Source organism: Larus michahellis, chromosome 8, assembly GCF_964199755.1.
Source record: "Larus michahellis chromosome 8, bLarMic1.1, whole genome shotgun sequence".
NCBI lineage: Eukaryota > Metazoa > Chordata > Aves > Charadriiformes > Laridae > Larus > Larus michahellis.
This window is the reverse complement of record NC_133903.1, coordinates 607427-623400: the sequence shown is the minus strand read 5'-3', so window position 1 is coordinate 623400 and position 15974 is coordinate 607427. Positions and strand designations below refer to the sequence as shown.

General features: G+C 40.3%; 1 protein-coding gene across 2 annotated transcripts; it reads right to left on the bottom strand.

Moving 5' to 3' along the window:
• Nucleotides 1-27: 27 nt before the first annotated feature.
• EIF2AK1 (eukaryotic translation initiation factor 2 alpha kinase 1) lies at nucleotides 28-15945 on the bottom strand. Of its 2 annotated transcripts, none has more exons than XM_074598504.1 (15): nucleotides 15482-15945; nucleotides 14909-15067; nucleotides 12485-12621; nucleotides 11697-11728; nucleotides 11140-11239; nucleotides 10223-10303; nucleotides 9722-9819; nucleotides 8074-8127; nucleotides 7061-7430; nucleotides 5830-5941; nucleotides 4081-4187; nucleotides 1673-1793; nucleotides 1475-1554; nucleotides 870-1103; nucleotides 28-408 (listed from the first exon to the last, which is right to left on the bottom strand). In XM_074598504.1, the coding sequence occupies exons 1-15, from the start codon at nucleotides 15567-15569 to the stop codon at nucleotides 286-288; spliced, it is 1896 nt and encodes a 631-aa protein (XP_074454605.1). In that variant the 5' UTR covers nucleotides 15570-15945; the 3' UTR covers nucleotides 28-285. The 2 variants fall into 2 exon arrangements, with proteins under 2 accessions (XP_074454605.1, XP_074454606.1); XM_074598505.1 differs by having other exon boundaries at nucleotides 14923-15067; nucleotides 15482-15626.
• Nucleotides 15946-15974: the final 29 nt, after the last annotated feature.

The following is a 15974-nucleotide window of genomic DNA, read 5'->3' as shown; positions in this document are numbered from 1 at the left end:
TTTAATGATTATAAGGTATCCGAAGGATCCTGTGTAAGTACAAAATGCACTTTTAATTTTGCCTTATATTTTTCCTGGTAATCCAAATGCTTCTTTTCACAAGTTAGCCTCAGTACAGTCTAAGTGCAACAACAGGAATCCTTTCTGTTGCCTGGAGACTTCTGAACTAAGATGAATACCTTTAAAGAAAAGACAGAAGAATGCAAATACATTGAAATATTTTTATGTAAAAAAAAAAAATGTTTCATATAACTTAGCATACACAGAGGTTAGTTCTTCCTGTACTTAAACAGGAGAACCTAGTCCCACGTGTTCAGCTTGTTCTTCAGAAAGCAGTCTTATCCTCTCTCTCAACTTCTCTATTTCTTCCTCTTGCTGTCTCACCTTCTGTTGTAGGTTAGAAATAACCTGAAAGTGAGAGTCAGTTTAATTCATTGATAGACAGACAAGGAACAGCCTTATTAACCTATTTGAATAGTGTTCGCAATCCACTATAGACGCATTCTGCAGCACCACAGCTATTCTGCATATTGATAATACAACTTCATCCACAAAGTGTGGCAAAGAAAGAGAAAATGATAAAGAGATTCTGCAGAGCTGATAAAAAGCTTCAAAAGCTTTTCCGAACTATAAAAATAGCTCAAGCTGTATGTAGATCAACTGGCCAGTCTTCATAAAGTTACTTTATCCTTAATGACCATTTATCTCATATTTCCAGAAACATTAATATAGTGGGTTAAATATTATATCACACAATCCTCTTAAGAACAAACCAACCCCCACCCCCCCAATACAGGCAGGGAAACAAAGGGCATTTTCTTTTTATATTTCTTTATCCTGTAAAGGTTGAGGTTATTGGCATAACTTACATGTTCTGTGGTATGGAATAGTTCACTTTCACGAAGCTGAGCAGCCGTTGGTCTTTCTGTAGATCTCCGACTGGTGAGGAGTTTAATGTACTTGGCTTGAATAGGCCATTTTTTGTAGAAAGTATGAGGAATTTGGCCATTCCTTAAATGTGTAAGAACTTCTGTTCTTTCCATTTCTGTTCCAAATGGTTGGAAGAGTTCTAGCAGGATAACACCCATGCTGTACATGTCTGACTGGTAAGGGCGTGAAGAAAAAGTTGTGAGATAACTGGTATTTTAAATTACTTACTAGATTTCTTTTTCTCATAAAAAATTCACGATATGAGAAAGCTTCACATCAAGTTTCATGATATGAAAAGTAAGGAACACAAATTCAAATCTATATAGATTCTTCAAGATTATCTCAGAAAAGCCAACAATTTTTGCATTGGTAGCAAACTAGAAGGCAAAGTTGAAATCCATGTTTCAACAAAAACTTTAGGAGTAACAGTAGGAAGAGTATTTATATATTTACAAAATATTATGTATTTACCTACTGAAAGGCTTGTTTTATTCTTGTTATCTATCATCACGTGTTAATAGAAAAAAAAAAATGTACTCCCTACCTTGAAATCATAGTGAGATCCCTGCAGTTGTTCTGGTGAGGCATAGAGGCAAGTCCCCACGCCCGAGGTATGCGTCAGTCCTTTAAAAAGGCAATTTAGCCTTACTCAGCAAGTGTTATATTGTTACCATTTTGCTTAAAAAATTAATATTTAACTGTTTTAATATCATAGAAACCCCACTAAGCTTACTTCACTTACCATTTATCCTTTCTGTCTTAAACCACTGGTCTGCATCATCCCAAAGAAGGTCTTTGCAGGCCAATCCGAAGTCTCCTATTTTTACACGATGATCTGATCCATACAGAAAGATATTCCTGGGCTACAAAAAAAGACGGTATAAAATCTACAATACATCTATATAAAGAATTATGACATTTCAGCTGTTTCAACATCTATAAAATCTAGTGGTTCACAGATAGAAGGTAATTATTTAACACTTTCATTATAGTGAGAGAGAAAAAAAACAGTCATAGCTGATACCAAATTATACATTAGCAACACTTGGGCAGAAAGACCATGTATGAAGGATCTAGAAAACAGGAAGAAATGTAAAACAGGAAAAACAAAGATTTAGTGGAAAGATAAAGTACCTCCCCTCCCCACCCCAGCAGAAAGCGGGAAGTTTGCAGAACAGTAATGTTACCAGAAGCAGGCAAGAGCAGACGGCAAATCAGACCAACTGATGTAGGAGGAAGAAGACTAAGTATCATCTTTGGGCTAGACATAATGTAAAACAAAATATACTTTTCTAGATGATAAGCACAGCTGCAACGTGCTGCTTCCTTCTGGGAAGTCACTATTAAAAAAACCAAAGTGATGAGAGACTTGAGTAGAGAGCACTGACTGGAGAAACTGAAATAGTTTTACCCATGTATTTTGGGTTTAGGACCACCAAGGAGGAGAAATGCTAGCATTATGTGCACCCTCTGCAAGTTTGGGGATGACACCAAGCTGAGTAGTGCGGTGACACGACTGAGGGGCGGGATGCCATCCAGAGGCCTGGAGAGGTGGGTCTGTGTGAACCTCAAGAGGTTCACCAAGGACAAGTGCAGGGTCCTGCCCCTGCGTTGGGGTGACCCCAGTATCAGCACAGGTCGGGGGATGGAGAGCAGTCCTGAGGAGAAGGACTTGGGAGTGCTGGGGGGTGAAAAGCTGGCCATGAGCCGGCAACATGTGCTGGCAGCCCAGAACCCCCCGCAGCCCGGGCTGCATCCCCAGCAGCGTGGGCAGCAGGGCGAGGGGGGGATTCTGCCCCTCTGCTCCGCTCTGTGAGACCCCCCTGCAGTGCTGCCTCCAGCGCTGGGGCCTCAGCACAGGAGAGACACGGAGCTGTTGGAGCGGGGCCAGAGGAGGCCCCGGAGCTGCTGGGAGGGCTGGAGCCCCTCTGCTGTAGGGACAGGCTGAGAGAGCTGGGGGGGTTCAGCCTGGAGAAGAGAAGGCTCCGGGGAGACCTTCCAGCCCCTTCCAGGCCCTAAAGGGGCTCCAGGAAAGCTGGGGAGGGACTCTGGAGCAGGGAGGGGAGCCACGGGATGAGGGGGAAGGGTTCTAAACTGCAAGAGGGGAGATTCAAATGACATCTGAGGAAGAAATTCTTTGGTGTGAGGGCGACGAGCCCCTGGCCCAGGTTGCCCAGAGAAGCTGTGGCTGCCCCGTCCCTGGAGGGGTTCAAGGCCAGGTTGGACGGGGCTTGGAGCAACCTGGGCTGGTGGGAGGTGTCCCTGCCCAGGGCAGGGGGTGGACTAGATGATCTTTAAAGGTCCCTTCCAACCCAGCCATTCTATGATATTATAATCTAGAGGCCCAAGCACTGCCAGATCATGTCTGTATGTACAGATGAGATGGAACTTCGGCTTGCTTACACTTCTGTGAGCTTCACTGGCCTGAAGCTGAACTATGACAACTCACTTCTCATGCTATAAAACTACGAAATAGAGGAACTGAAGGCATAACACCATGTTAAGCATTCCCGCTGGGCACAAAGAAGCTGTGGTCAGCAAATACAAGTTAATGACCAAACTTCTGTTAAGTCATAGCAACTCATAAAATTTCTTCTGACAACTGAAGTTTTGGGACCTGTTACTATGTTACGCCATACCAGTCCAGGGAATTTTTGGTTTGGTGGTTTTTTGGGTTTTTTTTTTTTCCTTTCCTAAAAAGCAAGTAACTATAACTTGAACATATTTTCAAAAGCTAACTGATATGCTGTTAGCAAACTGAGGTGTAGTCAAGGGGTTTTGCTTATTTTTATAATCACATAAAAGAAGAATTTTAGGTAGATAATTTAGGTCCTACCATGGTTAAGGAAAGACCAAGACAAAACAAAACCAATTTGACCATCCCCGTTTAGGACAAGAAAATGGCTTCACAAAGGAGAAGACGTTTCCAGAGCTCAATCGTAATTCACTTGTAAGTCAACGTTACTGAGCTTATAGTAAAGAAAGTATGGTACTGCCATAGAGGAGACAATGTATGTTTTCATATGTCACATAGCTAAATTCCTAAGAGCCTAAGTCATCTCAAATTTAACTGTGACATTGCTCTCGTTCTCCCATAATGTAAGTTATCTTTGTATTCTTTAACCTCAAGTAATAATTTGATGAACTTACTTTAATGTCTCGATGCATCACTCCCATGCTGTGGATATAGCATACCCCTTCTAGTAACTCTTGAAAAATTTTCATTGTCCAGCGGACATCCACAAGATGGTACCGACCTTAAAGCAATTTAAAATATAAATTATTTCAGCTAATTTTTATTTTCAGCTAAAGTTATTTAAGCTTATGGTGGTACGTCTTGTTGAATTCTGTTTATTTATGATGCAGAAGAAATTTTTAACAGAATGAGCGAGCATAGTTTAAAAATGGAATTTCCCATGCTTCTCCTAAGATAGTATTTTTGAAACAGCAAAAAGTCACTAACCTCAAAATTCCAAAAAGGAAAGTTCAGGGGACATGAACATGTGTCTGCCTGAAAACATTGCTCCAAACCCCATCAGATAGCTATTTGATTACGAAGTTAACAAACTCTTTACTTACATGTAAGTGCTGAACTGGAATGAAAAATACAGTTCCAGATAAAATCATGCTAATTTACATGGGTTTTGTATTGATTTGCTCCCTTCCTTTTTGGATCCGAATCCTCTGCTGTTGTGCTACCCTCTGAAATCCCCAAGGCTCCTCTGGCTGTAGCTGTCCTAAATGAACTTACCATCTCATTGTTTTTACCATGTCCCACATCATTATTTTATTAAACTACACTGTCTTCCTACTCTAATGACCCAGACCTAACATGTCTGTTGCCGCTTTGAACACTCCCCATTTACTCCTGCTTGGGTTTCTGTTTTTTAACGTCTAACCTATGTTAGCATTCCTCTTTCCTCTCCTGTCGCCTGTGAACACATGGGAAAAGGGCGTTTTGCAAGGTCCAATGCCCTAGTCATTCTTTCATTGCCTGACCGGGAATGTCATCTTCTAGCTTACGAAAGCTAAAAAGACTATGATTAGAGGAGATATTAGTGGAAGTCAGCTCATAGTTAGCTGCTAAACCTTACTCCAGGACTGAAGAGAAGAACAGATTTATCTTAATAGTGATTAAAACTAACATTGAACATTAATCATACAGTTTATGTCTTACAATCTGTTAAGCATAGGCTTTTTTTATACAACCACCCCAGAGAAAGGAACGTGTCTCTAATGCTTTAAGAGCATTAGACTTGTTCTTCCAAATGTCAACCATTATTGAAGATGGCTTGGTATCGGGGCGTGAGAACTCCTCTGGCCACTCAAGCAAGTAAATGTTAAGATTCTTTAGACCAAAGACAAATTAGCCTGCGTAGGAGTTTTGATTCTTAAGAACAAACTTAAAAGCTTTTAATTGTGTTGTAACCTATCTGGAACAAAAGATGTATTTATATTTTCCGCAGCAGAAAATTAGCCTGTGAAGACTCTATTTTGTAGCAGCAAGACTACTACCAAAGCAAAACTTCAATTATGTAAATAGCTTACTGAGAAAAAGCAGATTCTGTCAATAAAAAACTCTATTCCAAATAAGTATCATTGTCCAGGCACAGATCTCTCCAGATAACAACTCTGCCTCAGGCATACATTCTTTTTTTTTTTTCTTTTTTTTTTAAGAGTTGTCTAAAACCCATGAACTTAAATCTCTTTTACCAACATCTATCATACAAAGGTTCAACACTAGCCACTCTTTAAGTGAAAAAGAAACTAATAAGAAGATCCATATTATAAGTTGCTGAAGTAAAACGTAAATTCAGGCAAGTGGACTTCCAATTAGGAAAAAAGAAATATTTGCTTTATAACGAATATGTAAATTTTTAAGACAGTGATGAATCTTACTGGAAGTTTCCTCTGCTCTCTCATTGCATCTTTTATTACGGTCAACAATCCAGTCCCACAAGGATATTTCACACAGTTGCATTTGTATATGAAGCATCAAACGATACTCCACCTAACAGAAAGACAATGGTCCATGATTTTGCCAGTGTAATATGAACAGTATTTTCTTGGTTATTTTATTTAAAGTTAATTAAAATAATTGGGTTTTAAATTAAAAAAACAGTTAGATAACAAAATGACATCAAATACAGTATTACTAATCTACTACATTCAAGAAGCAGATGCAACAACACTATCTAGTTTTGGGGTTTGTTTTTTTTTTGTTTGTTCCTCAAATTTTAACAATTGTTATATGATAAAATCTAACAAAATAGCCACCTACATACCGTAGTATTCAAATTACAGTTTAAAAGCTTCTAGACATACTGAACAGAAGTTCATTCTGGCTTAAGAAAACAGTGTAAATTAATATAAAATAGTAAAAACCTTCAACCTCTTGATATGGACGTTCATAATTTATTAACACGAATGTGTAATTTCCAGGTTCTGATAATGTACTAGTTCACTTGATAACCTGGGCAACTCAAGCAAACACCTTTAAAATCTTGGATTTCTTGCAAGAGGGAACTCCAAATGATAGCAAAAGCTCAAAGCTTTCCAGAGCTGGCTGTGCTATACAGAATGTTTCAGAACGCCAACAAAGTTTTAGAAGCACAGGCAGAATGGTGATTTCCTGCCCAAATCTGCTTCTCTCTTTTCCATGTGTGATCCTACTCTCTATAGGCACCATGTTACATACCCAGACACTTTCATCAATAATATCTGAATCAGCCATCATTAACAAATACCGAAGATTTTCAAGTTTGATGGGGTTTATTTGTGGGGGTTTTTTGGTTTTTTTTTTGTTTGTTTACTTTGTTTTATTTATTTTTGGGTTTTTTTTTAATGCAGGAGTAGTACACCTTATTCACGTAGGTGCTTTGAAAGGACCCAAGATAACTAACACGCATATGCTGAGTTTTGCCAGCTCCTCTGGTCAGCTTCCTTGTAACAGTGTTACCCACTTAAGTAAAAATTGTCTGTATTTTTGGTGTTAATCACAGTAATTTCATTTTTTTTTTTTTGAGTTTATCATTATAAATCATTCCTCTGCCAACCAAACTCTACTTTACAAACATCATTAAGTTAGACATTAAGTTAGACAGCAGTATTTAAAGAGAACTGTATTTACCTCAAACTCTTCACAGAGAGCTACATCATTGTTGGAGCGTTCTTCAGTGCAGGACTTGCTTCCAGTGCTAGCATCTTGATCCAGACTAGAATGAGGTCCCCGTGCTGAATGATTTTTCACATCAGGTGATCTACTGCTAACACTACTTACAGAGTCTTCTTGTAATTCTATGGATAATTCACATTTGTTTGGTTTCATATGCTCTTTACTATTGCTGTTTGTAAAATCATTCCTTACATCCATATTCTGCACTAATTCACCATCCAGCTTTCTAAGACTGGTACTGTCACAGGACGACTTCTCTTGTGAAGTAAGGTCAGCAAAGATAATGGAACTATCGCTTTCCATACTCTGAATGTGACAGCAATCACTGAAAATAAAAAAGTACGGGAGAGCAATCAAAGTATGTACATAGTTTTATACCATCTATTTGTGATACACCATTCTGAAAGCTTTTTTTTTTCCTCCCCGATTGCAAACTGCATTCCAGAGCAAGAGTTCAGCTGCTTCCCCTTATAAAACCTGAGGATGACACAACTGGCAGCGTAGGCTCCAGCCTTTTTAATGCCCTGCCCCAGCAGGGATTCCCGAGAGCTGACCCAGACAGCTGAGAGACACACACAGTACCAGGTCACAGCATTCACCACGCACAAGTATGATACATCCCCATCCCTTTAAACTTAGCAAGTTACACTGTATTTCTCAGAGGGCTCCATCTCCTTATTGAAGGGGCTAATCCACTTCTGAGAAACAGAAGGCCCATCGCCCCAACAGGACTCCACTAGAAACTGGAGAGTGCCAAAGGAGGCAGAAGTATCCAGTGATACTCTTCAGCTTACACAACCAGCAGAGAAACAACAACAAGGATAATTAAGACCTTTCTTTGGTTATCATTTGGAAGCAAAAAGCACTTGCGCAATCTATGCTGATTCTGTACTCTTTTAATGTTACTTTAAAGAACCACCGTATGTTAAAGCCAAATAAATGTTATCATTGAGGCTTATAATACTTACTTGCCACTCTCTTGCTCCAAGGATAATGGCTGCAACTCCATTATTGTTTTATCTATTAGATGAAAAGACAAATATGGTATTCTACAAAACCAAGCATGCATATATTTAATATAAACTAACATTTAGGCTACAGCATCTTACTGAGTTTAACTTCATTACCTGTAGATATCTTTTTCTCTATTCCTGCTGCTACAAAAGGTTTTTCTTAGCCTACTAAGAAGCAACACTAGTATGTTTTTCATTTTTGTTTAATTGAAAAGAAAATACATGTTGTGCAAGGTCACTGAAAGGGTTGTACTGGGCTGTCTTACATATTCACCTAGAATTCACCTTTAAGAAGTTATCTTGTTCAAAATGAGGACTTATAATGTATATGATCATACACCGTAAAAGAAGCAACTCCAGAGGGCACCATCCTTTGCACCACCCCGCTGCTGTGGTATTTCAGAAATAATTTTCATTAAGATTGTACATTTATATGAAAAAGCCGTTTGTTTTAGCACACAGAAGCAAATATGAAACACCAATCTTGTAAGCCATGGAAAACTACCTATAGATCTAGTTATGTACTTAAATTATCACCATTAAATACTTGTGAAGTACTCCTCGCACTAAAAAGTTGCATCCTTCAAGATTCTCAGTATCATCGGTTAGAAAGTCTTATCTGTTTTACTATACTGTCAACTTCCTATGCATTTTCTTTTGTGCTTATAGCTGACCGGGCATCAACTCACTGACTTGGAAAGCAATAAAGTCATAGAGAGCATAAGCAAACCTCCCACCAAGAGAGGATCAAAAGATTTAACTGCTAAAGGCATTCTGGAAAAGGACAAGGAAGAAAGGGACTAAGGGATTAGGGCTACAAAGGGACCAAAGGACAAAGTGTGGGAAGAGCTGAGAACAGAGAACCTGAAGAGAAAAAAAAGGGGCCAGGGAAGAAGGTGTAAAGTGAACAAAAAAGTTGATGAATTCTCAACAGTTACAGACAGTAGCTGATACACACAAAAACCCAGGTTGCTCTGTCACTGCAGAACTATGCTACACAATTCATCAAATTTAAAAACTCTCCTGTGGAAAGGAAAATAAGGAGGGAAATTTTTTTCTTTCTTGACATTGAAGTATTTATTTCCAGGTTCTTTCAGTTTTTCTAAACTCTTTTCCACACAGGAAGAGAAACATATTGCGAGACTTATTCTAGTTTTGCTGTATCTCTGAGATTTCAAAACATGGTAACAAATTTGTGGGTTTTTTTCCTCCTATTCATCACTTTTCCCCCAATAGCTGAAGTGGCTTGTTCCCCAGTATTCATTCTTCTCCTCGTCAACTCACTGCTTTTTGCGTTAAGAGGTTTTCATTGAACTTCACAGAACTTTAAAATCCTCCTCACATATTACCTGAAGTGAAGCTAATACTTTCACGGCTCCAAATTTATCATTAAGTAACAGATAAGTTATTAGGCAAGAGATTGAAGTGCACAGAGGGAGAAGACAACCTGGTGGTCACCTCTAGTTTGCTTTTTTGGGTTGTTTTAAAGAGGGGGGGAAAAAAATAGTTATTTTATAATAGAACGAATACTCTCCTGCAAATAATAGTACAGAGGTTATAAGCAGGATGCAAGCAAGAATTACACAATATGCTGTACTTTCCTTTCGGGCGTACTGTTTGAACTTGTTCCATCCAAGCAGTGTGATAGCCTACAATATTAGGATGCTGCAGCCCAGCCAGCACTTTAACTTCTCGTAGCACCTAAACAGATGAAAAAGAAATAGTATGACTGTCCTTTATTATGAGCGCTTAATAAACCCAAAAGATAACAAAAAAAACAGTTTCCAACAGAGAAAGAACAGAAAAAATTACTACCGTAATGAAGAAAATTTTGAAGCTTTAAAACAAATTATGACTTTCATAGTTGCAGAGATGATCAAATTCAAGTTAATAATATGCTTCCTTTAGTGGACTTAAATACCTCTCATATTCCTTTTTTTTCTACTAGGTGTCGATAGGGTCAAATCTTAGAAACTCAGAACGCGGAAAAAACCTTATAAATGTTTTTGATATTTTGGGAAAGAATTGCATTACTTAATTAAATCAGAATCAGCTAGAGCGGGCAGGGAGTTAAAACAGAGATGAAACATAGGAGAAAGAATACCTTCATACAATCTCTTCTTGTAGCCTTCTTGATGTTAATTTTTTTAATAGCATAGAACTGACCATCTAACTTGTTTCTGACCTGAAAACAATTACAATAGAACAAAATTAGTTGTTTATGCATTTAGAGTAATGAATTATTAAATCCTTTAGAATCAACTATTTTCTAAAAATTCATTTCTGAACTCCATTCAGATAACTTTTCACCCATATCAGAGAATGAAACTGGGATCAGGCCCCTGCTGTCTAAGATAAAGATACTCTACTTTTGCCTTCTTTCAGGACTGAAAACATCTAATCCAATCTTTGTGAAACACGTAGCTTTACAGCTATCTTTCCGTCAATAAAAAAATGTTGATAGGTCCTGATAACTGCTTAAACAGGTTCTCAATAAAGCTGTGAGACCACAACTGTCATTTACATATGGCACATACCACGTGGGGAACCTCGAGCTGGCCATACGCTACAAGTATTGAATACAATTCAATATAAACACAATATACAATACAGTATAAACACAACAGTTTATATTCATGTTGAGGCTACTTTTTTCCAAGCAGCCACAACTGGAACATTGCAGTGTGCAGACTCATCCATTCCTGTGGCTATTTTAAGTCAACACATCACAATACTTCACACAAGAAATAAGGACTTTTCATTTACTTTAAAGGGGTCAAAATACACCAAGTAAAACATTTGATATATCCTGCTTCCGACAAACAGGAAACAGAAACCACAACTGAGCATCTTTTGAAATGAAATGTCAACATCCTTCACATGTACAGGTTTGCACTTGTTCTACTAGAAAATTAGTATTTTTGTTTCTCTATTAGAAAAATAAACAAAACAGCCAAACCAGTAACTCTAAATTTCAAAGGAAAACTAGATATAAACTGATAAACAGAAGGTAAAGAATACCTTGTACACTTTACCATATCCTCCTTTTCCTAGCCTTGCAATCTCATCAAATTCATTCAAGTATCGTGAAGTCTGTGCTTCAAAGAGAACTTCTTTTTCCCTAATCAAAAAAAGTTAGGTTGCATTAAACAAAATTACAACTTATAAGTAAGGTATTAGATAGGCCACAGGTGTACACAATCTAGAAATACTATTTACGTTACAAAAAGATGATGACAATACTTAGACATTACCATAGTGAATACTGAAAACCAGCAGACTGCAAAAGTATGCATATGTGCTACAAAGCCACACTCTGTGTTCACAGAAGTATTAATATGATTTCTTTAAATTTATGCCTGATAAAATGTTGGTTTTTTGAGTGGTGGCGCTAACCGTGAGAACTGTACTGAAGAAGGAATTTTCACCAGATCGTTTTGAGAGTTTGGAGGAATTCTCACTTTTTTTTCTACATTTCAGAGCCAAAATATGAAATGCAGTATTAATTAAATTCAGAGCGGAGCAAGGAACTTCAGGTAGGGAGTTGCTTAATATTTCTAAATGCTTTGAATACATACCCAATTGCATGAGAATCTCCATTATCAAGTTCCTATGAAACAACAAAATCCAACATAAAAACATGCCGTACAGAATAACAGATCTACTGTGCCATCGGCACAGACAGCTAAATCAAAATAGAAACTACAACTATGTTCTTAGAAGAAAATGAGGTTACTGATAGCCGTTGATTCTGCAGAGAGCTTCACCAAATTAAAGGATTATTATCCCACCAGTAATCTTCTAACATCTATCTGCTGGAGAGATTACTGCCCTTTAGAGTTCTGCTGGCAAACAGGATAAAACGAGGGCTTTAAAATGTGCTTAAGACAAAATTAACTAGCTTAGTTCAAGCAGCAAGATAAGCAAACTGGTCTGATTGAGCCTGAAGCACATTACACAGTATACAAATTATGCCCTCCACTAATATGACTAGGAGGGTGTGAACATAATCAACTGGAACAGTTAAAAGTTGAAAATGGATGTGTCTGTTGTTGAAAAAAAGTGTAGCAATACTTAAAACACCTTGCCTGCATTTATAAAGATTTTAACTTTGGGGTTTTATTATTTAATAAGGAACAAAACACTGCTGGCTTCAAAAGCTTTAGTTTGCACCTGCAGAACCAGAACATGCCATCCCAAACAGCTACGGTAGAACAGGAGTACCACTTTGTGTAATTATTAAAAAGACCCAATCCAATATTAAAAGACACCACACACACACCCCCCCAAACAAAAGCTTCTTTGGATACAATGATGTGTTAATTCCCTAATGAGGAGGTTGCCAAAGAAATTTAACAAAGCTTACCCCATTAAGTATTTGTCGATTAGCTGCTTTCATTAGTTCAGTAATGGCTCTATTATGCTGCAGTCTTACTGTACTAAATTCATCGCAGAAGGCAAAGGGGGAGAGCAACCCTGTTCTTGTGAAAGCCTGACGAAGTACTGTACAAAGGAACAGAGAAAGGTCACATCAAATAAATCCTGCCAATAAGACCATGTAAACAGTTATTTCTTAACAGCACATCCAAAAAACGGAATAGTCACTCCTACTCTAATGCTGTTTTCCATACTCTTAGCAATAAAAAAAATTAAATCCAAACTAGAGCTGCTCTGTGGGAATCCCTCTGCATGATATAGTTATTCGCCATGCCCTTCATGGTCATAAGTGCATCTCCTCTTCCTTATCTCAGCAGATGAATTATACAAACATCCACCCATTCACTTACTTCTTACTCTTGGACTAATTTTGATCAGTGAAAAGAGAAATTCAAAGCATATTCACAACTATGAGGACATGTTTATGATAAAAACTGATAATGTCAAAATTTCCTAATTCACATACAAACTCATGCATTTCTGCACATACTCATAGTAAAGAACAAAGTCACTTCCTTCCATCCCCCCCAAAGCACATCTTTCGCAGGTGGAGTAAAACAATGCTGTGGCAGACAAAAAGCTAACAAATACTGGAGATGGGCACAACTGTGAAGATGCTACAAAAATGTACTTAAAAGTTTTAGGAGTTCCAAGGTCTTAAACTAAACTTGCTCATAAAAGGTGGGGGTTTTTTAGATGCTTCTTTGGGACCAGCACTTCAAAAATCAGCCTATTACTTTATATTTTAAAGTAGATAAAATTTATTGAAAGCGAACCTACAAAAAATCAGGAATTTTTCTACACAAGCCTTATGGACAGTTACACACACCAGAAAAGCAGGAAAAACCCAGCCTTGACAAGATGAATATATGAACACAGATATGATTACTGCAATATGTTTTTCTATTATTCATCAGATTTATTCCACTTGGGAAATTGGTTTAAACTATACCAATGAAGGAACGTCACTCCATAAAAGTACACTGGGAAGCCAAGCAGCTACATACTTTGGAAGATGCCCAGGTGGTTTGTTGGGTTTTTTTGGTTTTGTTTGTTTGGGTTTTTTTGTGGGTTTTTTTTTTGTTTGTTTTTTGTTTTTTGGGTTTTTTTTGTTCCTCTGCCAAAAGGAGAAATTTTGGTTGCGTTTTTTTCCCTGATATTTTCGGGTACCTCAAACCAGGAGAGTTTGATAGAGATAACAGTAAGACCCAGGGCCAAACATCTACATCAGACTCTGAGAACAAAAAAAGTAACAGTTGTCTGCGTTGTCATTACTGGATGCTATAAATGGCTTCAATTTTAAGCACAAGCAATATATTAGATTTTATTTTCTACAATCACGTATAACAAGGAGAAAAACCTTGGAGATTGTTTCTCAAATGCATTAAGTATGTGCCCAAATGAACAAAATACCTAAGATAATTCAGACACCAAAAAGACAGATTTCAAAAGAAACACTTCACACCTGAAAATGCAAGCTCCCTGAATTATATCAAAAAACTTTATGGGTAAATAAAGGACTTAGAAAGGTATTTACTCTGATTTTCACAGGCCATAATTTTGAAAGATTTAGTGAAGACTGTGCTACAGCTATTTCTTGATAAATATTTTTATTAAATTCCCCTTCTGTGTTTTTAGATCAGATTTAACAGTTAGATAATTTATCCTGTTACCCCTCTCATGATGCAGCTCACGTGATTTAGCTGGAACTTAACTGTCTGATCCTTGCATCTACCACAATATTCTGTCACTGTTTTCAAAAATAAGACAGGTCCTCATTCCCAATTAAGCTGATTCATAGAATGGTTCGGGTTGGAAGGGACCTTAAAGATCATCTAGTTCCAACCCCCTGCCCTGGGCAGGGACACCTCCCACCAGGCCAGGCTGCTCAAAGCCCCATCCAGCCTGGCCTTGAACACTGCCAGGGATGGGGCAGCCACAGCTTCTCTGGGCAACCTGTTCCAGTGCCTCACCAACCTCACAGTAAAGAATTTCTTCCTGATATCCAAACTAGATCTACCCTCTTTCAGTTTGAAACCGTTACCCCTCGTCCTATCATTACACTCCCTGATAAAGAGTCCCTCCCCATCTGTCCTGTAGGCCCCCTTTAGGTACTGGACGGCTGCTATAAGGTCACCTCGGAGCCTTCTCTCCTCCAGGCTGTACAACCCCAACTCTCTCAGCCTGTCAAGGCTGATTTAAGGTATCCATCCTCTTCTCAGAATTACCCTTGTCCCGGTGGGATGAGACCTACATCTTTGTACTGATGTCGTGCTGTAATTCTGCACAGAAGAATCTGGTGTATATTGCAGTAAGACAGTTTAAGAGACGGGAAAGAACTACTCTTACTAACTTCGGAACAAACACCTGGAATGAACGGGGTTGTGGGTGTACATGTGGCAGAGGTGCTCCAGCAGCGACACCAGCAGCAGCTGGTTTTGGATGGTCGAAGTGAAGTTCACAAACTTCTGCGACCTGTTTGCAACTCGCAGCTCCGCCGGCACATCCGATTCTGGAAGAGGACAGTCAGAAGGATGAGTTTAGGTCTCAGCATGTGCCTATTTACTAGAACACCAAAACCACACGGGAACCCGCACAGCTTCAACGCACCCCGGCTCAGAAAAAGGCACCACACGAGCTGCCATTGAGCACCTTAAGGCACTAATTAGGAAAGTAACTCTAATTAATTTTTCTAAGCGCACACGGAAAACAGCTACTAGCCGGAGGGCCGGGGCTGGCCCCGAGGGCCGGGGCTCGGGCTCCCCGCGGCCGCCGAGAGCCCACCGGCCCCTACACCCCCACCACCGCCCGAGGGGGAGGGGAGGCAGGGAGGGGATGGCGGCGGCTCAGACCTCCGTCCCGTCCCGTCGCAGCCCGGGGAAGGGGAGCCCCGCAGAGGCCCGGCGGCCGCGCCCGCCCCGCTCACCGTCAAAGCGCGGCTCCGGGCTCTCCTCAGGAAACTCGATGGCGGGCGGCGACGCCGCGGCCCTCGGCGGGAACCCGCCCCGCCACATGCCGGGCGCCGGGTGCCGGCCTTCGCCCCGGCCGGCAGGGCCTGCCCGCCTCCCTGTGGGCGGCCCCGGGGCCGGGCCGGCGCTTATGGCCGCTCTTTGAACGCGGAGAGATAAAACGTTAACCGGAGAGAGGCGGACGCGGCCCAGAAGGCCGAGCAGGCTACGGCCGGGGCGGCCCCTCAGGCAGCGGGGCCGGCGGACAGCCCTCACCGCCGCGCCGGGCCGCGGCTGCCCGCATCGCCCTCGCGGGAGCCCCTCGGCCCCTCGCCCGGACCGGGGGTCGCCGAGCCCCCTCTAGCGGCTCCCGGCAGCGGCACAGGGGCGGTGCCGGTCCCCGTGTGACCCGGAGGAGCTCGCTTCTCCCCCCGCCGCCGCCGCCGCCTCCTTCCCTCCCCCCGCCCGCTC

Bases quoted from the DNA above. Each gene is read 5' to 3' on its own strand.
- EIF2AK1 (XM_074598504.1), bottom strand. From the start codon at position 15,569: ATGTGGCGGGGCGGGTTCCCGCCGAGGGCCGCGGCGTCGCCGCCCGCC. The intron at 11,729-12,484 runs GTAAGCTTTGTT...GTTGTTTCATAG, and splicing joins ATCGACAAATACTTAATGGG to GAACTTGATAATGGAGATTC. The intron at 9,820-10,222 runs GTATTCTTTCTC...TCATCTGTTTAG, and splicing joins CAAGAAGAGATTGTATGAAG to GTGCTACGAGAAGTTAAAGT.